This window comes from Drosophila novamexicana, unplaced genomic scaffold (genome assembly GCF_003285875.2).
Source record: "Drosophila novamexicana strain 15010-1031.04,08,12 unplaced genomic scaffold, DnovRS2.1 tig00000193-arrow-pilon, whole genome shotgun sequence".
Lineage (NCBI taxonomy): Eukaryota > Metazoa > Arthropoda > Insecta > Diptera > Drosophilidae > Drosophila > Drosophila novamexicana.
Window position 1 is genome coordinate 2,850,140 of NW_020824787.1, and position 15,726 is coordinate 2,865,865.

The following is a 15,726-nucleotide window of genomic DNA, read 5'->3' on the forward strand; positions in this document are numbered from 1 at the left end:
TGAGTTGTGGCTGTCAGTTGATCTCTGATCCTTTTGTCTAAACCTCGCGCTGCATAGTCCAACAGATTTCGGCCTCGCCGCAACTGCAGACAACCTTATAGCTGAGCTGTGCCAGTGTATTCAGCATAACCATGGGCGGCACAGCGATCAGGACACCATTGACGCAGGGCTTAACCGACAGACGATTGGACAGGGCTTGTATCTCAGCCTGATTAAGCCCAAACACGGTGCAAGTGTAATCGTGCAGTGAACCCTTGACGGTGACGTAAGCAAAATTGCCCTCCGATTGCAGTATGGGTACGGGTATGGTCACAACATTGGCCGGACAGCCGGGCACAGTCGATGCACCAACCGATGCTGCCGATGCCACCGCCGGCGGTGGTTGTTGTTGCGGGCACTCGCAGTTTAATGTGGATTCCTTTTGCGTTGGCGCTGGCTGATTATCGGTCATACTTTGCTTTTAAACACTAAACACACACATATGAAAATTATATATATCGAAAAGGCTGTCAGAAAATCAGAAAATGCCCGTTTTGGTTATTTAATTTTTCTATAGTTTCTGTTGCTTCTCTGACAGGTTGCTATAGTTTCTCCATACACACACACACAACAAATACATAATACAAACACACACACACACAGAAATAGTTCGGAGAGAGAACTTTTACTCGGGCGAATCAACCTTGTGATAATTGCCTAAACTGGCCGCCTCGCGACCTATGTTCGATAGATTCTCGCGCACAACGGATACGGACTCGGATTCTGGTTCGGGCTCGTCGAACTCCTTGCGCATGGTCCACATATATTCGTTATAGTCCTGCTTAACGGCCGTCGAGGAGCTGGCCACAACGCGAAAACCCAAAATCTGCAACAAGACTTTTGAGTTTAGGAGCAAAGTTTTTTTTTTCTTTTTTTCTTTACAGTGAAAGCTCGACGAACGGACAGCTCCCGCTAATTGTCTTAAGCCCAATTCTTTGTAGAAATTTCTTTGTAGAATTACAGAAAAACAAGTATTTGTAGACTTGTGAAGCAACTTTTTAGACAAAAATGGATATGGATATAGAAAACTTGAAGCAATCGATAATGTGCGCATTTGGCAAGTTTTTAAATATTCATATTATTTATAATTTTTTGAGTCAGCAATATTTTGATGTTGTTCTTTGTAGCGAAAGGATCGCAATCTGTACAAACTTCAACTAATATAGGAGCTGTCCGCTCAAGGGAGCTTTCACTGTATTGGGCGTGTTTACCTCTAAGGCTGATAGAATGCGACACGGATGCACTAGGTAGACAATTGTGGACTCATCACTGTAGCCGCCGCAGGAGAACTTGTTCAACTGTTCGATGTCGTCAGCTGCGAATGTCGGAGTAGATACTCTTGTGAGGCTTATCGCAACTTGTTTGTATAGGGGCTTAATATTGTTTAATTTGGGGTGCTTTTACAGTAAGGCAATATGACAAGCACTGAACAAAGATAATAATAATAATGCTTGGAGCGCCAGTGGGATGACGTCAGCAGCCGGCCGCTGGCCTCCACTCATTTTGCTAGTGTGCGCGTGTGTGTGTGTGTGTGCGCGCGTGTGTGTGTATTACGTATGCCTGTGTTGGATGTGCTAATTAAGCAAAAACCAAGACCCAATAAATTGTGTACTATTTTTGAACAAAAGCGCAACGTAGTTTTCATTTTAAATGCAACATATTTACAAAGAAAAGTGCATTGACTTTTCAAAAAAAAAAAACTTGGTAAATATAAAGTCTATAAATATATACTATATATTTGTGCTAGTGTGTGTGTGTGTGTGTGTGGATGTCTCACCATGCAATCTACAGGAGTAATTCAACTGCACTCAGTGCGAAACAAAACGAAACTGACGGCTTAATGTGCGACAAGAAATACAATCAAGAGAGCGTCAGCCAGGGCGTGAGAGAGAGAGAGAGAGAGAGTTTGAGCAATAATATCGTGCTCATGCACGCCAATGCTCGAATACACTATCTATGACTTCATTTGCGAATCGCGCCAAACTTGTTCTCCAACGAATTAGCATTTACATGTATGTCGAAACGAAATAGTTCGCATCTGCTTAAGTTAATTATTAAGTAGTCATACATTTTGAGCTGCACGGAATCAGAGTTGTCCAGATATGTGATTTCCTTTGTAAAATTCTTATTTTTTTAATTTTTTTGAAACTCATTACTTTTTTTTTTTTACAAATTTGAAATATAATTTTAATTCTAATATCTAAATTTCCCTTTTTTGGTATTTATATTATCAATAATTTATTCCGCATAATAATCAAATTTCAGCTGTGTCACGAAATAAATTTTGGCACGTACAGACTATTTACTATTTTCAATTCCTAGGGTATACAATAAAAGAAACTAGCAAACAAAATTATCAAATGCAATCCATTTTGTTTGGCTGATACCGATTAAAGACTCATACCGTTGTATTATACCGACTTATTGAAGGCCATAAAGCCATACATGCATACATATGCAATGAAAAGTGAAAGCAAAGAATAAATAATCAAGTGGATATGAAAATGTGTAGCCTGAACTACTTTTTGAGGACGCCACTGTAGGGCCAGGCTACACACAAATACATACATACACACAAACACACCAGCTCAGGGGCTTTTACAGACACTCAAGGACGGACTCATTCAAAAATTAGTTGGTAGTGTAAAGTGGAATAACCGACTACAAAAGAAAAACTAACTAACGCTCAGACTTGTGGGTGTTGTGCATGCGTGAGTGTGTGTCTACAAATATGATGAGGCACTCTTGAAATGATTTGTGTCGCGCAATAAAAAACAGACAAGAAAAAAAAATGAAGACGCAATTCAGTAAACTGACATGGTCAACAATATTAACTCGAAACAAATATAAGAAACCAACGGTGAAAAATAACGAAATAAAAGGCACTACTCAATGTAGAGCGAGAGAGCGAGAGAGCGAGAGAGAGAGAGAGAGAGAGAGGGAGAGAGCTCTACTTTTACTTGCAATTGTTGATTTACCTTTCAGTCCAGAGACAAGTACACGCCATGGATATTTGTGACTGTAGGAGGCTAGATTGCCGCGTATGATAATGTACGGCATTTGGTATAAGTTTTTACTGTTGATTTTTTCCTTTTTTGTTTTTAGCTATTTATTAGCGCGGGCGGGGTCGTTACGAAGTAAACCGGTTCAAACTTGAATAAACCCAAATATTTGCCGCTGCACGACAAAAGCTAACTGCTGTGCTGACTGAAGGCTGGCTCACGACTGAATTTTGTTTGCGAGCTTTCAGGTTTTCCCTTGTTGAAGTAGTTTTTGTTGTTTGTTTGTTTGCTTTTGTTTGTTATTAATGGGCCTGCCGTTGTGTCGCTCTCGCGTGCGCACTCTGTCTCTCTATCTGTAACGGTTAACAACTATATTGGATTAACACACATGTGTGCAAGCAGCGAGCAGCCAATAGATAATCCCTTCTCTCCACTAGAGTTGGGCGCATTTCGTGTTTTCTTTATTCACACGCGAACTCAATACTCAACTATCGTAATAACACGAAAATAATTTATAGTTTTAAAAAAATGTATCTACGTAGGCGGCCGTAGATTTTTCCCTAAATAAAACAAATACGCCTATCTTGTAAAAATTATTAATATTTTTGCACTCTAAGCTATTATTGACCTTGCGCATTTACGAATTCTTTCGTGTTTGAAAAATCTGACACGCGCCCATCTTTACTCTCCACAACTAAAAGCGCTCTTGGCCAGGACATGAGAGACACACACACACACATACAAGCGCACACATTGTCACAATCAGACGCTGACCAGTTGCATGTTCGTAAGGCTATTCACAGCTCTATAGGCTATAATTACGTTGCTAAAGTTAATATATGTATTTGTGAATACTCGTTAGTCAACCAAAAATAGAGCCGGTCAACAACTCCTACGCAAGGCCCGTTTCTAATTGCACCATAAAACGTCCACCCTCCCACTCTGTTGCACTCGCACCCCTTCGAATGCCTGGTATTTGTATCGTTGTGCGTGTTTCGCGCACACACAAAAATATTAATAAAAAAATGCGCGAGTCATAAACATAGCTGTTGGGTGCGCTTAAACGCAACAAATGATGTCATTTGAATTTATTTATTCATATTTAAGTCCCGTTTCTCGTCTGGTTTAGGTGCCCGTTTTCTTCTTTTTTTTGGTTTATTGTCGACCTATTTTAATCCAACTTACCCTTTATAAATGCACCAGTTTTGTGTGTTAGGTTTCCTAAGCTGTCTGTGTGACAGTCTTGGAGTTAAATATTGAGTTTATTTTATGTTTAATTTATGTTTAGTTTATCAATCCGGTCAAAGTTGGCGAACAATTATATTTGCAATAACAATAGCTAGTGATGTGCGACTGTATCGATATGCTGCAAACAATAGGTGCCATCACCAATGCCAGCTGCAGTGGTATATCGATAACAGCATTACATTTTCGATAACGCTGTGGGGATGCTGCGATTTTTGTTTAACCAGCCTGCTTAAAGTATATATTTTTTAAAATGCTTGTAAATACTATAATTTAAAGTTTTATTATATAAAAAGTGCATGCGTAATTTCTTGCAAGCAGCTAGACTGCACAGATATAATACGCAAAGCCTTACTATACAAATTTGTGTGCACAGCCCAAACAGCTGGTAAGCAAAACATAAAATTGTTTTGTAAATGTATTAAATATGCATATATTCATTTATATGTGCATACGTATATATATTTCAGGTTACGCAAATCTATTGACTGGGTTCATTAGAGTTCATAGAATTGGTTTTTGGCTATTACGTGTGCGTCGGTCGTCTTTGTCGCCGGCGGCTAGGAACTCAAGTGCCCGCCACTACAAGAGGCTGTGTGTGTGTGTGTGTGCGTGTGTGTGTAACGCTCAGCATCCCAGAGCAAAAGGCCAGCAAACAAATTCTCAGCAGGGCCTTAGTGTACGTCAGACGAGCAAACGGCGAGCATCGAACGGGCCAACGATCTGGCAAATTTCAAGTGCCATATAAACAAATCCGCGTGTGTCGTCATTGGGCAACAAAATGCCCAGAAATATGCCGCTTTGGCCAATGCTGATGTGCGCCATTGGCGTGCTGGCAATTGTTGGACCCATGCCCGCCAACGGTGCCGTGGCCAACAGCCACAAGCACGAGAAGCATCTGAGCAAGGAGCGTGTCAAAGATGGCGTCTATATACCCAGGGATGCACATCATCATGGCGAGCTGGGCGAGCACAATGTGGAGTTCGATCATGAGGCCATTATAGGTGAGTGTAATGGGCTAATCCAGTCCAGGCACGTAGCTGACTAACGTGTTGTTTTTAGCATCTCACAACCGCATTTAAATTGTTTATTTGTTAAATATGTTTATACCCTGTTGCCATTCAAAATGGGTAGAAGGAGGCCCAGAAAATATGTACACTCATAATTATCAATCAGTAATTTGCCCGTTCCCCAAAATTGAACGTTTTGAGAGCAAGTCCTTCGGTCAGTAAAAAATTAAGTTACTTTTGAAGTTTTATAAAGGAAGGATAAAAGAAGAGGTCACAGGGTATCTTCTAGCTGTGCGCCGTTTACTAGAACAAACTTTGTAGTTTATAAATTTATGAGATTTCTTCACTGTTCATAAAAATCTTAAATCGTTGCCCATTATTTCCATTTAATTTTTGGGCTTGTGTTTTGTCTATTGTGCGCACACGTGCAGATGTTGTGAATTTATATTCTTTATATGCCTCGCTCTCTGCGCCGTTTCTTATGCATATTTTATGTCTATCCCAATGTACAGGCAACACAAAAGAGGCGCAGGAATTTGACACGCTGACACCGGAAGAGTCCAAGCGGCGACTGGCCATACTTATCAAGATGATGGATTTGAATAGCGATGAATTTATCGATCGGCATGAGTTGAAAGCATGGATTTTAAGGTCTTTTAAGTGAGTGTTGTTTGTTGATTAACCCAAGCTATCCATAACAGAGTATGGCTGCCCTTTTAGAAAGGCCACCTCGAAAGAAACTAATGCCTTTGCTAAGCCTGCCCGCCGCATGTGTCTGTGAATCGGTTAATCAATTGAAAGCCTTGCTAAATATCATTTACATTTTACAGAAAACTGTCGGAGGAGGAAGCAGCGGATCGTTTTGAGGAAATCGATCAGGATTTGGACGATCGAATCACTTGGACTGAGTATTTGCAGGACACCTATGCCATGGAGGATGAGAACTTTAAGAAAGACGTCATCGATTTCGATACCTACGAGGATGAGCAGAAAATGATAAAACAGGACAAGGAAATGTTTCATGCGGCCGATACCGACAAAGATGGCATGCTCAGTCTGGAGGAATATGTATACTTTCAAAATCCCGAGGAGCATCCACAAATGTTGCCCGTGCTGCTGGAGCACACGATGCAGGATAAGGATCTAAATCATGATGGCAAAATCGATTTCCAGGAGTTTGTGGGCGCGGCGGCCGCACATCACGACAAGGAGTGGCTGATAACAGAAAAGGAACGCTTCGACAAAGACTATGATGCCAACGGGGACGGTGTGCTCTCGGGCAATGAGGTGCCGCTTGCAATTGATATATATATATAGAGTCCAGGTCCTTAAATGTTTTTTTGTTGTTTTCAGGTACTTTCCTGGATTGTGCCCAGCAATTCGGTCATAGCCGACGATGAGGTGGATCATTTGTTTGTGTCCACCGATGAGGATCACGACGATCGTTTGTCGTACCTGGAGATCCTCAATAACTACGACACATTCGTAGGCAGCGAGGCCACCGACTATGGCGATCATTTGCAAAATATACATCGCTTGTCCGATGAACTGTAAACCATATCACGAATTTGCTAGAAGAATCTGTGCTTAGTATTGTATTTTATTCATTTAGTTAGTAAATTAATGCTTTATTTATGCAAATTCATGTGACATACCGTATATGCATATCTGTGCATATTATATAATAGATTATTTTTATTGTTGTATGCCATTGTCTACAGATTTGATTACTTAACACACGCTCCATTTATACATCGTAGTAATTTATATAGACACCAAAAAAAACTAAGAAGCTACAATATGAATACATAAATAATTTTTGCTAAATTATTTGTCTGTCTGGCTTAAGCCTGCTTTTATAAGTACTTAAGTTCTTAAGTTCTATAAAGTGTTCTTGCAGTTTTGAAAAAATTCCATACTTACGATCTATGCATAATATATATATATATATATAGTTAAGAGAGAGATCGTAAAATTTTGCACATTTGGACTAGAATCGGAGCGAAACTGTTTGCAACTGGAATGCTACTTGATTTGTTTAAATTAATTAATTATTAACATTTGCTTAATATTATTAGCTGCCTAATGTGCTGCCAAATGTTTACAGACTTCTTGGGCTCGACAATAGTGTGAAGCAGCTTTGACTAGATTTTACACTCGTACCAAAAAATAAATGTATAATTCTATATTGCTTAGCTTTAGTTATTAGAAATAGTTATTAATGTTAATTTTATTTTATTTTTGCTATACAGGCGCCATTTGTGGGTGCCATTGGAATTGCCGCCTCTGTCTTATATCACAAATATTGCACCTAATTGGCCTATTACCGGAAACATTTTTGCTACAATTTCAACAGAAAGCGTTAGAGAGAGAGAAAAATCACAAACAAAAACAAATCGAGTTTTTATGCTCCTTTTTTTTTCTTTAAATAATAATAATTGTGAACAAAAACGATTCGTAACAAGAAAAATTCTTGAAATTCATACTTGAGATTTACAGAACTCGCTTCATCATATTTTCAAAGAGTGCACATCCCAAAATTATGGCACAATACAGAGCTTCACGGGCCACGCTTCGGGTCTTACACTTCTAAATCATAATTAATCATGCACATCTCCTGCTCATTTACCTATAATATACATACATATAGGTTATCATAGATATCTATATGCTACACACATTCACATATGCCCTATATGCTATAGCCAAAATGGAACTCTAGAAGCCACACAATATATCATAGTTGTCTACCTGACGCAGTGGCTCCATGTCATCGATCACCTCCCCCAGATACTCGCTTATGGAGAGCGGCAGTTTTAGCTTTTCCACATTGCCAGCGGTCCGTAATCTTCGCATTATCACCGCCCGACACCGATCCTGAAGATTAACGAATTCCCGTCTGGCACACTTGAGCGTCATCTCGGTCTTGGCCGCCGTGGAGCATACGATGGGATATAGCGGTTCGTTCACCTGAGGAAATGATATAGATAGATAGATATCTTGTGAGAGGGAAGCATCCCCAACTAACTGAAAATTGGTAACAAGAGTATCCAGGATATGGTATATATATAATGATCAGATCAATGAGATGTGTCGATCTAGCTATTTCCCTTAGCAATATCTTAGAGTAAGGTAAGATTTATCCCAAGATCGATATTTAATTTTAAGATCAGGCGATCTGTTAATCGATTTGAATCGATATCGATTATCTGAAAATCGATGTGAATCGATATTGTGAAATTGCTGAAGAGTTATCGGAAAGTCTTTTGGGAATCCCCGTTCCCTTCAATTTGACCTTCTCCCTTCAACAGGCTCTCGCAACTTACCTTATCCAAGCCTCTAAAGGCCACGCCCAGGCATTTGCCGTCCTTGTAGTAGGTCAAGGTGCCTTCAATGCCATCGTAGAGCACGCCAATTTGCGTGGGATGATTCTCGCGGAATCCCTTAGTGTATACAAGAGCCACGCCTTTGTGCCAAAGAATGCCTGGAAGATATATAGGAAAATTGTTATATATTTTTATTCAAGATTGGTTCATCAATTGGCTTACCCTTGTGGGAGAGGCCCCAGCCGTGCTCGTTCTCGCCGAGCATATTGCGGAAGGCGTTCGCGTGCAGGCGACAGGATCTGGTGCCGATGCCAAACATAATGGAGGTGCCAAAGACCCGCTGGGACACATGCAGCTCCCAGTAGTAGCGGCCGTTGTTGAGGGCGCGTTTGCCCTGGATGCCGGCGGTGCCTTTGCTCCAGTTGGGATGAAAGTGGACGGTGCGCGAATTGTGACCACTGAGCACCACCTCCTTGGAGCGATAGCGCTTGCTCCACGTCCAGTCGTCCTCGACGCCATGCCGCAGCGGGCACGTCGACAGCTGATCCGCCAGCGCCTGCTGCAAGCGCTTCTCCTGGGCGCCCGTATAGCCTCCATCGCAGCGCGAGTGCGCCTGGCGTCGTCGTCGCGTCGGCGGCGGCGTCTGCGCCAGCATCTGTGGGGGCTGCTGTTGCTCCAATTCTATGTCGGACATTGCGCTAACGATTCTTAAATGATGCTTCAGCTACTGCGTCAATATGGCAATGTAAAACATTCACAACAAATTTGTACAAAAGACTTTCTAAAGCCTACTTGATTCTAGAGCCCACTCGAGTGCTGGCCGGGCTGCTCTTCAAATGGTTTGCCCACACCCTGCTCCTGCAGAGGTGCTCAGCCTCCTCCTGATAGCTTCTGCTGCTGTTGTCCGCCTCCTCCTCCTCCTGTAGGCTGTCTATCAAAAGGTGCCTCCTCCTACTCCAACAGATAGCTGCTGCTGCTGCTATAGTCCGTCTCCTCCTCCTGTGCGGCGTCGAGTGTGCTGTCTATCAAAAGGTGCTGCTGTGCCTCCTCCTGCTCCTCTTATTGTTGTCCGTCTCCTCCTCCTGAGAGGCTGCTGTGCCTCCTCCTACACCTCCAGATAGCTGCAGCTGCTATAAGTCTGCTCCTGCTCGTTGCGCCTCCTCCTCGTTCCGTCTCCTCCTGCACTTCCTCCTGCTCCTCTTGATAGCTCCTCTTGCTGTTGTCCCTCGTCCTCCTGAGAGGCTGCTACAGATCTTCTCCTGCTACTGCTTTAGAGATGGCTGGTTATCAAAAGTTGCTGCTCCTGCACTTCCAGCTGCACGTCCTCCTGCAGCTCCGGCAGATAGCTGCTGCTGTTGCTGCACGTTTCCTCCTGCTCCTTCTGCTCCTCTTCCAGATAGCCGGACGTCTCCTCCTGCTCCTCCTGTAAGGTTGCCTGAGAGCCGTAGCCGCTGCTCAGCGAGCTCGTGCTGCGACTGTATGGCAGATAATTGATGATGCGATGGCTGCTTCTTGGCTCGAGACTGCGCTTCAGCTCACGCCTGATCCTGCGCAGCTGCTTGTAGTCCTGGTCACCGCCGCTGCCAGTGCCGCCGGCGCCGCCGCCGTTGCGCCGCTGCGTATGCAGCTGCAGATGGAAATGATGCCGACAATAGCCCTGCGGACTGTGCGCACAGAAGCGGCACGCTTCCAGATTGAGCCCCGCGCCCAGCGGCAAAATGGGCTCCAGTATGCGACGCTTGTGGCGCCGTCGGCTCTGCTCCAGCTGCAGGTGCTCCAGGTGCTGCAGCGCCTTACGATCGCCCACCGTTTCGGCGGACTCCTGCAGCAAGCGGGCGTTGCGCGGAAAGCATCTGTCGTGGACGTGCAGCACCAGGCGTTGGCAGTAGAGGCACAGCGATTGGAACAGCAGCAACAACACGATAATCATAAAGAACAAATGGGGGTGGGTGTGTGCTGTGTGTGTGTGTGTGTGTGTGTGTGTGTGGGGGTTGCTCGGGCAGCTCAGGTGGCCGCTTGGTGAGTTGCTTCCGACTCCACTTTCACTCGTGGCGCAGCTCCTTGGCTGCACTTGTTTGCATTTTGCACTTTTAATTTTTTCCCTTTTTTCTTGGACTTCTTGTAATTCCCAACCGCTTCTGACAGCGCGCTTTGCACTCCGGACTCCGCACTCGCCAATGTCTCGCGCTGTTCTGCTCGATTTTCCAATTTGAATTCGAAATATATCTATCTACCCCTATTTGACGCACAGCTGGAAAGGTTTTTTGTTATTTTCCACCACCAATTGGAATTTGTATGTGCTTGTGCTGGCATATCATTATCATATGGTTACGTGTGCCACCCTCTGTTATCGCCAACCCCTCCCCCTACCACCACACAGACCCCAACCCTCGGCGACATGCGCACAAGTGCCCGACGTCCAAGCACCAAGTGGTGAGTTTTAGTCGAGCATCAGAACTTTAGTTTAGCGCTCTCGTCTTCTAAGCGCGCTCCTGTCTTCTGGCCAGAAACCAACCCCTCTCCGCCTAACACCTCTGTCAGCGGAACCATCCCCCAGCTCATTAACTTTGAATATATAAAAAATAAGAAAATTATTACCATATATATCAGGTTTTCTTCATGGTTTTCCCTCTAGATTAATGTGGCATTCAAATCTCGACACCGATTTTTTGGTCGAAATTCATGTCCAAATCTTACCCCAAGATTCGTATATAGACATGGGTCAAAATTTACCACCCCCATATCTCGGCCAAATCTCATCCGATTTTCATGAAGTTTGGCGTTTTCTTCATGGGTTTCCCTCTAGATTAATGTGGCATTCAAATCTCGACACCGATTTTTTGGTCGAAATTCATGTCCAAATCTTACCCCAAGATTCGTATATAGACATGGGTCAAAATTTACCACCCCCATATCTCGGCCAAATCTTCTCCGATTTTCACGAAGTTTGGCTTTTTCTTCATGTTTTTTCCTCTAGATTAATGTGGCATTTAAATCTCGACACCGATTTTTCGGTCGAAATTCATGTCCAAAACTTACCCCAAGATTCGTATATAGACATACGTCAAAAATTACCACCCCCATATCTCGGCCAAATCTCATCCGATTTTCACGAGGTTTGGCGTTTTCTTCATGGTTTTCCCTCTAGATTAATATGGCATTCAAATCTCGACACCGATTTTTTGGTCGAAATTCATGTGCAAATCTTACCCCAAGATTCGTATATAGACATGGGTCAACAATTACCACCCCCATATCTCGGCCAAATCTCATCCGATTTTCACGAAGTTTGGCTTTTTCTTCATGTTTTTCCCTCTAGATTAATGTGGCATTCAAATCTCGACACCGATTTTTTGGTCGAAATTCATGTGCAAATCTTACCCCAAGATTCGTATATAGACATGGGTCAACAATTACCACCCCCATATCTCGGCCAAATCTCATCCGATTTTCACGAAGTTTGGCTTTTTCTTCATGGGTTTCCCTCTAGATTAATGTGGCATTCAAATCTCGACACCGATTTTTTGGTCGAAATTCATGGCCAAATCTTACCCCAAAATTCGTATATAGACATGGGTCAAAATTTACCACCCCCATAATTCGGTCAAATCTCATCCGATTTGCACGAAGTTTGGTTTTTTCTTTATGAGTTTCCCTCTAGATTAATGTGACATTCAAATCTCGACACCGATTTTTTGGTCGAAATTCATGTCCAAATCTTACCCCAAGATTCGTATATAGACATGGGTCAAAATTTACCACCCCCATATCTCGGCCAAATCTCATCCGATTTTCATGAAGTTTGGCGTTTTCTTCATGGGTTTCCCTCTAGATTAATGTGGCATTCAAATCTCGACACCGATTTTTTGGTCGAAATTCATGGCCAAATCTTACCCCAAAATTCGTATATAGACATGGGTCAAAATTTACCACCCCCATAATTCGGTCAAATCTCATCCGATTTGCACGAAGTTTGGTTTTTTCTTTATGAGTTTCCCTCTAGATTAATGTGACATTCAAATCTCGACACCGATTTTTTGGTCGAAATTCATGTCCAAATCTTACCCCAAGATTCGTATATAGACATGGGTCAAAATTTACCACCCCCATATCTCGGCCAAATCTTCTCCGATTTTCACGAAGTTTGGCGTTTTCTTCATGGTTCTCCCTCTAGATTAATGTGGCATTCAAATCTCGACACCGATTTTTTGGTCGAAATTCATGTCCAAATCTTACCCCAAGATTCGTATATAGACATGGGTCAAAATTTACCACCCCCATATCTCGGCCAAATCTTCTCCGATTTTCACGAAGTTTGGCTTTTTCTTCATGTTTTTTCCTCTAGATTAATGTGGCATTCAAATCTCGACACCGATTTTTCGGTCGAAATTCATGTCCAAAACTTACCCCAAGATTCGTATATAGACATGGGTCAAAATTTACCACCCCCATATCTCGGCCAAATCTTCTCCGATTTTCACGAAGTTTGGCTTTTTCTTCATGGGTTTCCCTCTAGATTAATGTGGCATTCAAATCTCGACACCGATTTTTTGGTCGAAATTCATGGCCAAATCTTACCCCAAAATTCGTATATAGACATGGGTCAAAATTTACCACCCCCATAATTCGGTCAAATCTCATCCGATTTGCACGAAGTTTGGTTTTTTCTTTATGAGTTTCCCTCTAGATTAATGTGGCATTCAAATCTCGACACCGATTTTTTGGTCGAAATTCATGTGCAAATCTTACCCCAAGATTCGTATATAGACATGGGTCAACAATTACCACCCCCATATCTCGGCCAAATCTCATCCGATTTTCACGAAGTTTGGCTTTTTCTTCACGTTTTTCCCTCTAGATTAATGTGGCATTTAAATCTCGACACCGATTTTTTAGTCGAAATTCATGTCCAAATCTTACCCCAAGATTCGTATATAGACATGGGTCAAAAATTACCACCCCCATAACCTGGCCAAATCTCATCCGATTTTCACGAAGTTTGGATTTTTCTTCATGTTTTTCCCTCTAGATTAATGTGGCATTCAAATCTCGACACCGATTTTTTGGTCGAAATTCATGTCCAAATCTTACCCCAAGATTCGTATATAGACATGGGTCAAAAATTACCACCCCCATAACCTGGCCAAATCTCATCCGATTTTCACGAAGTTTGGCTTTTTCTTCATGTTTTTCCCTCTAGATTAATGTGGCATTCAAATCTCGGCACCGATTTTTTGGTCGAAATTCATGTCCAAATCTTACCCCAAGATTCGTATATAGACATGGGTCAAAAATTACCACCCCCATAACTTGGCCAAATCTCATCCGATTTTCACGAAGTTTGGCGTTTTCTTCATGGTTCTCCCTCTAGATTAATGTGGCATTCAAATCTCGACACCGATTTTTTGGTCGAAATTCATGTCCAAATCTTACCCCAAGATTCGTATATAGACATGGGTCAAAATTTACCACCCCCATAATTCGGTCAAATCTCATCCGATTTTCACGAAGTTTGGCTTTTTCTTCATGGTTTTCCCTCTAGATTAATGTGACATTCAAATCTCGACACCGATTTTTTGGTCGAAATTCATGTCTAAATCTTACCCCAAGATTCGTATATAGACATGGGTCAAAAATTACCACCCCCATAATTCGGTCAAACCACCCCCATATCTCGGCCAAATCTCATCCGATTTTCATGAAGCTTGGCGTTTTCTTCATGGTTTTCCCTATAGATTAATATGGCATTCAAATCTCGACACCGATTTTTTGGTCGAAATTCATGTCCAAATCTTACCCCAAGATTCGTATATAGGCATGGGTCAACAATTACCACCCCCATATCTCGGCCAAATCTCATCCGATTTTCACGAAGTTTGGCTTTTTCTTCATGTTTTTCCCTCTAGATTAATGTGGCATTCAAATCTCGACACCGATTTTTTGGTCGAAATTCATGTCCAAATCTTACCCCAAGATTCGTGTATAGACATGGGTCAAATATTAACACTCCCATATCTCGGCCAAATCTCATCCGATTTTCACGAAGGTGGGATTTTTCTTCATGGTTTTCCCTCTAGATTAATATGGCATTCAAATCTCGACACCGATTTTTTGGTCGAATTTTGCTTTCACTGCTATACCTGTTTTATCTATTGTCTTTTACAAAACTGCCCTGATTGACTGACTGACTAAAGGATTGACTGACTGACCGATTGATGATCAAGTGTGTATGTAACATATGGAGACAATCATGCATGTGTGTTCTTTTATAGCATGCGAGGAACATGTTTACTTTCCATAGCACAAACAATTAATTAGCATGTATTTTTAATATTTCCTTTCTATGCGATTCTCATAAATTTCAAGTAAGTCTGTTGTATTAAAAGGTTGTGGTCGCCATTTACTTTCTCTTTGTTAGAATTTGTGTTTATACGAATGTATTATATGTGTATGTATAACAAGTATGTGTGTACACAAATGTGTGTAAGTATATATATATATATGTATGTTTGTATTATTGTCTGTAAATACACGAGTATTATATGTTGGTGTCTGTGTATGTATGTGTGTGCATGTGTGAGCGTGTGTGTTAGTGTGTGAATGCATGTATGTGTGCATTTATATACATGTGTATGCATGCAAGTTTGTTTTCTAAAACGCAAACCAAGCTTAGCTTAGCTTAAATTTTAATAAATCGAATTTCTACCTAGGGCTCTACTCCTCGATTCTCAAGTATTCAAGTAGGCTCTGCTGTTTTTAATGCTTAGCTAGAGTGCAGTGTTTTTTTTTTGTATTTTTTATTTATTTTTTGTTTTTGCTTTTTTGTTTATGTTTGTATGTATGCATATATGTATGTACTTACATATGTAGGTATGTAAAAATGTATGTATGTATGCATTAAATTTTGTATGTATGCATATACATATGTATGTATGTACAAATGTAGGTATGTACATATATAAGTGTGTACATATGTACATATGCATATATGCATGTTTGTATGTATATATGCATGTACATGTGTATGAACATATGTATGCATGTAAATATGTATGTATGTATATATGTATGTACATGTATGTACAAACATGCATACATTTATAC

The 15,726-nt window shown here is 41.7% G+C and overlaps 5 protein-coding genes and 1 long non-coding RNA gene across 7 annotated transcripts; 2 read left to right on the forward strand and 4 right to left on the reverse strand.

The window, feature by feature from the left end:
• Positions 1-19: 19 nt before the first annotated feature.
• Positions 20-4,352, reverse strand: LOC115758435. Of its 2 annotated transcripts, none has more exons than XM_030699090.1 (2): positions 4,227-4,352; positions 20-467 (listed from the first exon to the last, which is right to left on the reverse strand). In XM_030699090.1, exon 2 carries the CDS (start codon positions 449-451, stop codon positions 38-40), a length of 414 nt encoding a protein of 137 aa, XP_030554950.1. In that variant the 5' UTR covers positions 452-467; positions 4,227-4,352; the 3' UTR covers positions 20-37. The 2 variants fall into 2 exon arrangements, with proteins under 2 accessions (XP_030554950.1, XP_030554951.1); XM_030699091.1 differs by lacking the exon at positions 4,227-4,352 and adding an exon at positions 1,817-1,855.
• Positions 448-3,364, reverse strand: LOC115758437. The gene is made up of 3 exons (XM_030699094.1): positions 3,018-3,364; positions 1,251-1,354; positions 448-865 (listed from the first exon to the last, which is right to left on the reverse strand). Exons 1-3 carry the CDS (start codon positions 3,097-3,099, stop codon positions 665-667), a joined length of 387 nt encoding a protein of 128 aa, XP_030554954.1. The 5' UTR covers positions 3,100-3,364; the 3' UTR covers positions 448-664.
• Positions 884-1,666, forward strand: LOC115758438. The gene is made up of 2 exons (XR_004017422.1): positions 884-1,085; positions 1,167-1,666. It is a non-coding gene; the product is annotated as an uncharacterized LOC115758438 (long non-coding RNA).
• Positions 4,353-4,522: 170 nt separating the features above from the next.
• LOC115758564 (reticulocalbin-2) lies at positions 4,523-7,482 on the forward strand. Its single transcript, XM_030699273.1, has 5 exons — positions 4,523-4,674; positions 4,757-5,290; positions 5,809-5,956; positions 6,127-6,583; positions 6,650-7,482. The coding sequence occupies exons 2-5, from the start codon at positions 5,068-5,070 to the stop codon at positions 6,848-6,850; spliced, it is 1,029 nt and encodes a 342-aa protein (XP_030555133.1). The 5' UTR covers positions 4,523-4,674; positions 4,757-5,067; the 3' UTR covers positions 6,851-7,482.
• A 215-nt stretch (positions 7,483-7,697) lies between these two features.
• LOC115758565 (SPRY domain-containing SOCS box protein 3) lies at positions 7,698-9,406 on the reverse strand. The gene is made up of 4 exons (XM_030699274.1): positions 8,845-9,406; positions 8,623-8,780; positions 8,048-8,266; positions 7,698-7,925 (listed from the first exon to the last, which is right to left on the reverse strand). Exons 1-4 carry the CDS (start codon positions 9,314-9,316, stop codon positions 7,878-7,880), a joined length of 897 nt encoding a protein of 298 aa, XP_030555134.1. The 5' UTR covers positions 9,317-9,406; the 3' UTR covers positions 7,698-7,877.
• An 82-nt stretch (positions 9,407-9,488) lies between these two features.
• LOC115758566 lies at positions 9,489-10,757 on the reverse strand. Its single transcript, XM_030699275.1, has one exon. It carries the CDS (start codon positions 10,550-10,552, stop codon positions 9,893-9,895), a length of 660 nt encoding a protein of 219 aa, XP_030555135.1. The 5' UTR covers positions 10,553-10,757; the 3' UTR covers positions 9,489-9,892.
• Positions 10,758-15,726: the final 4,969 nt, after the last annotated feature.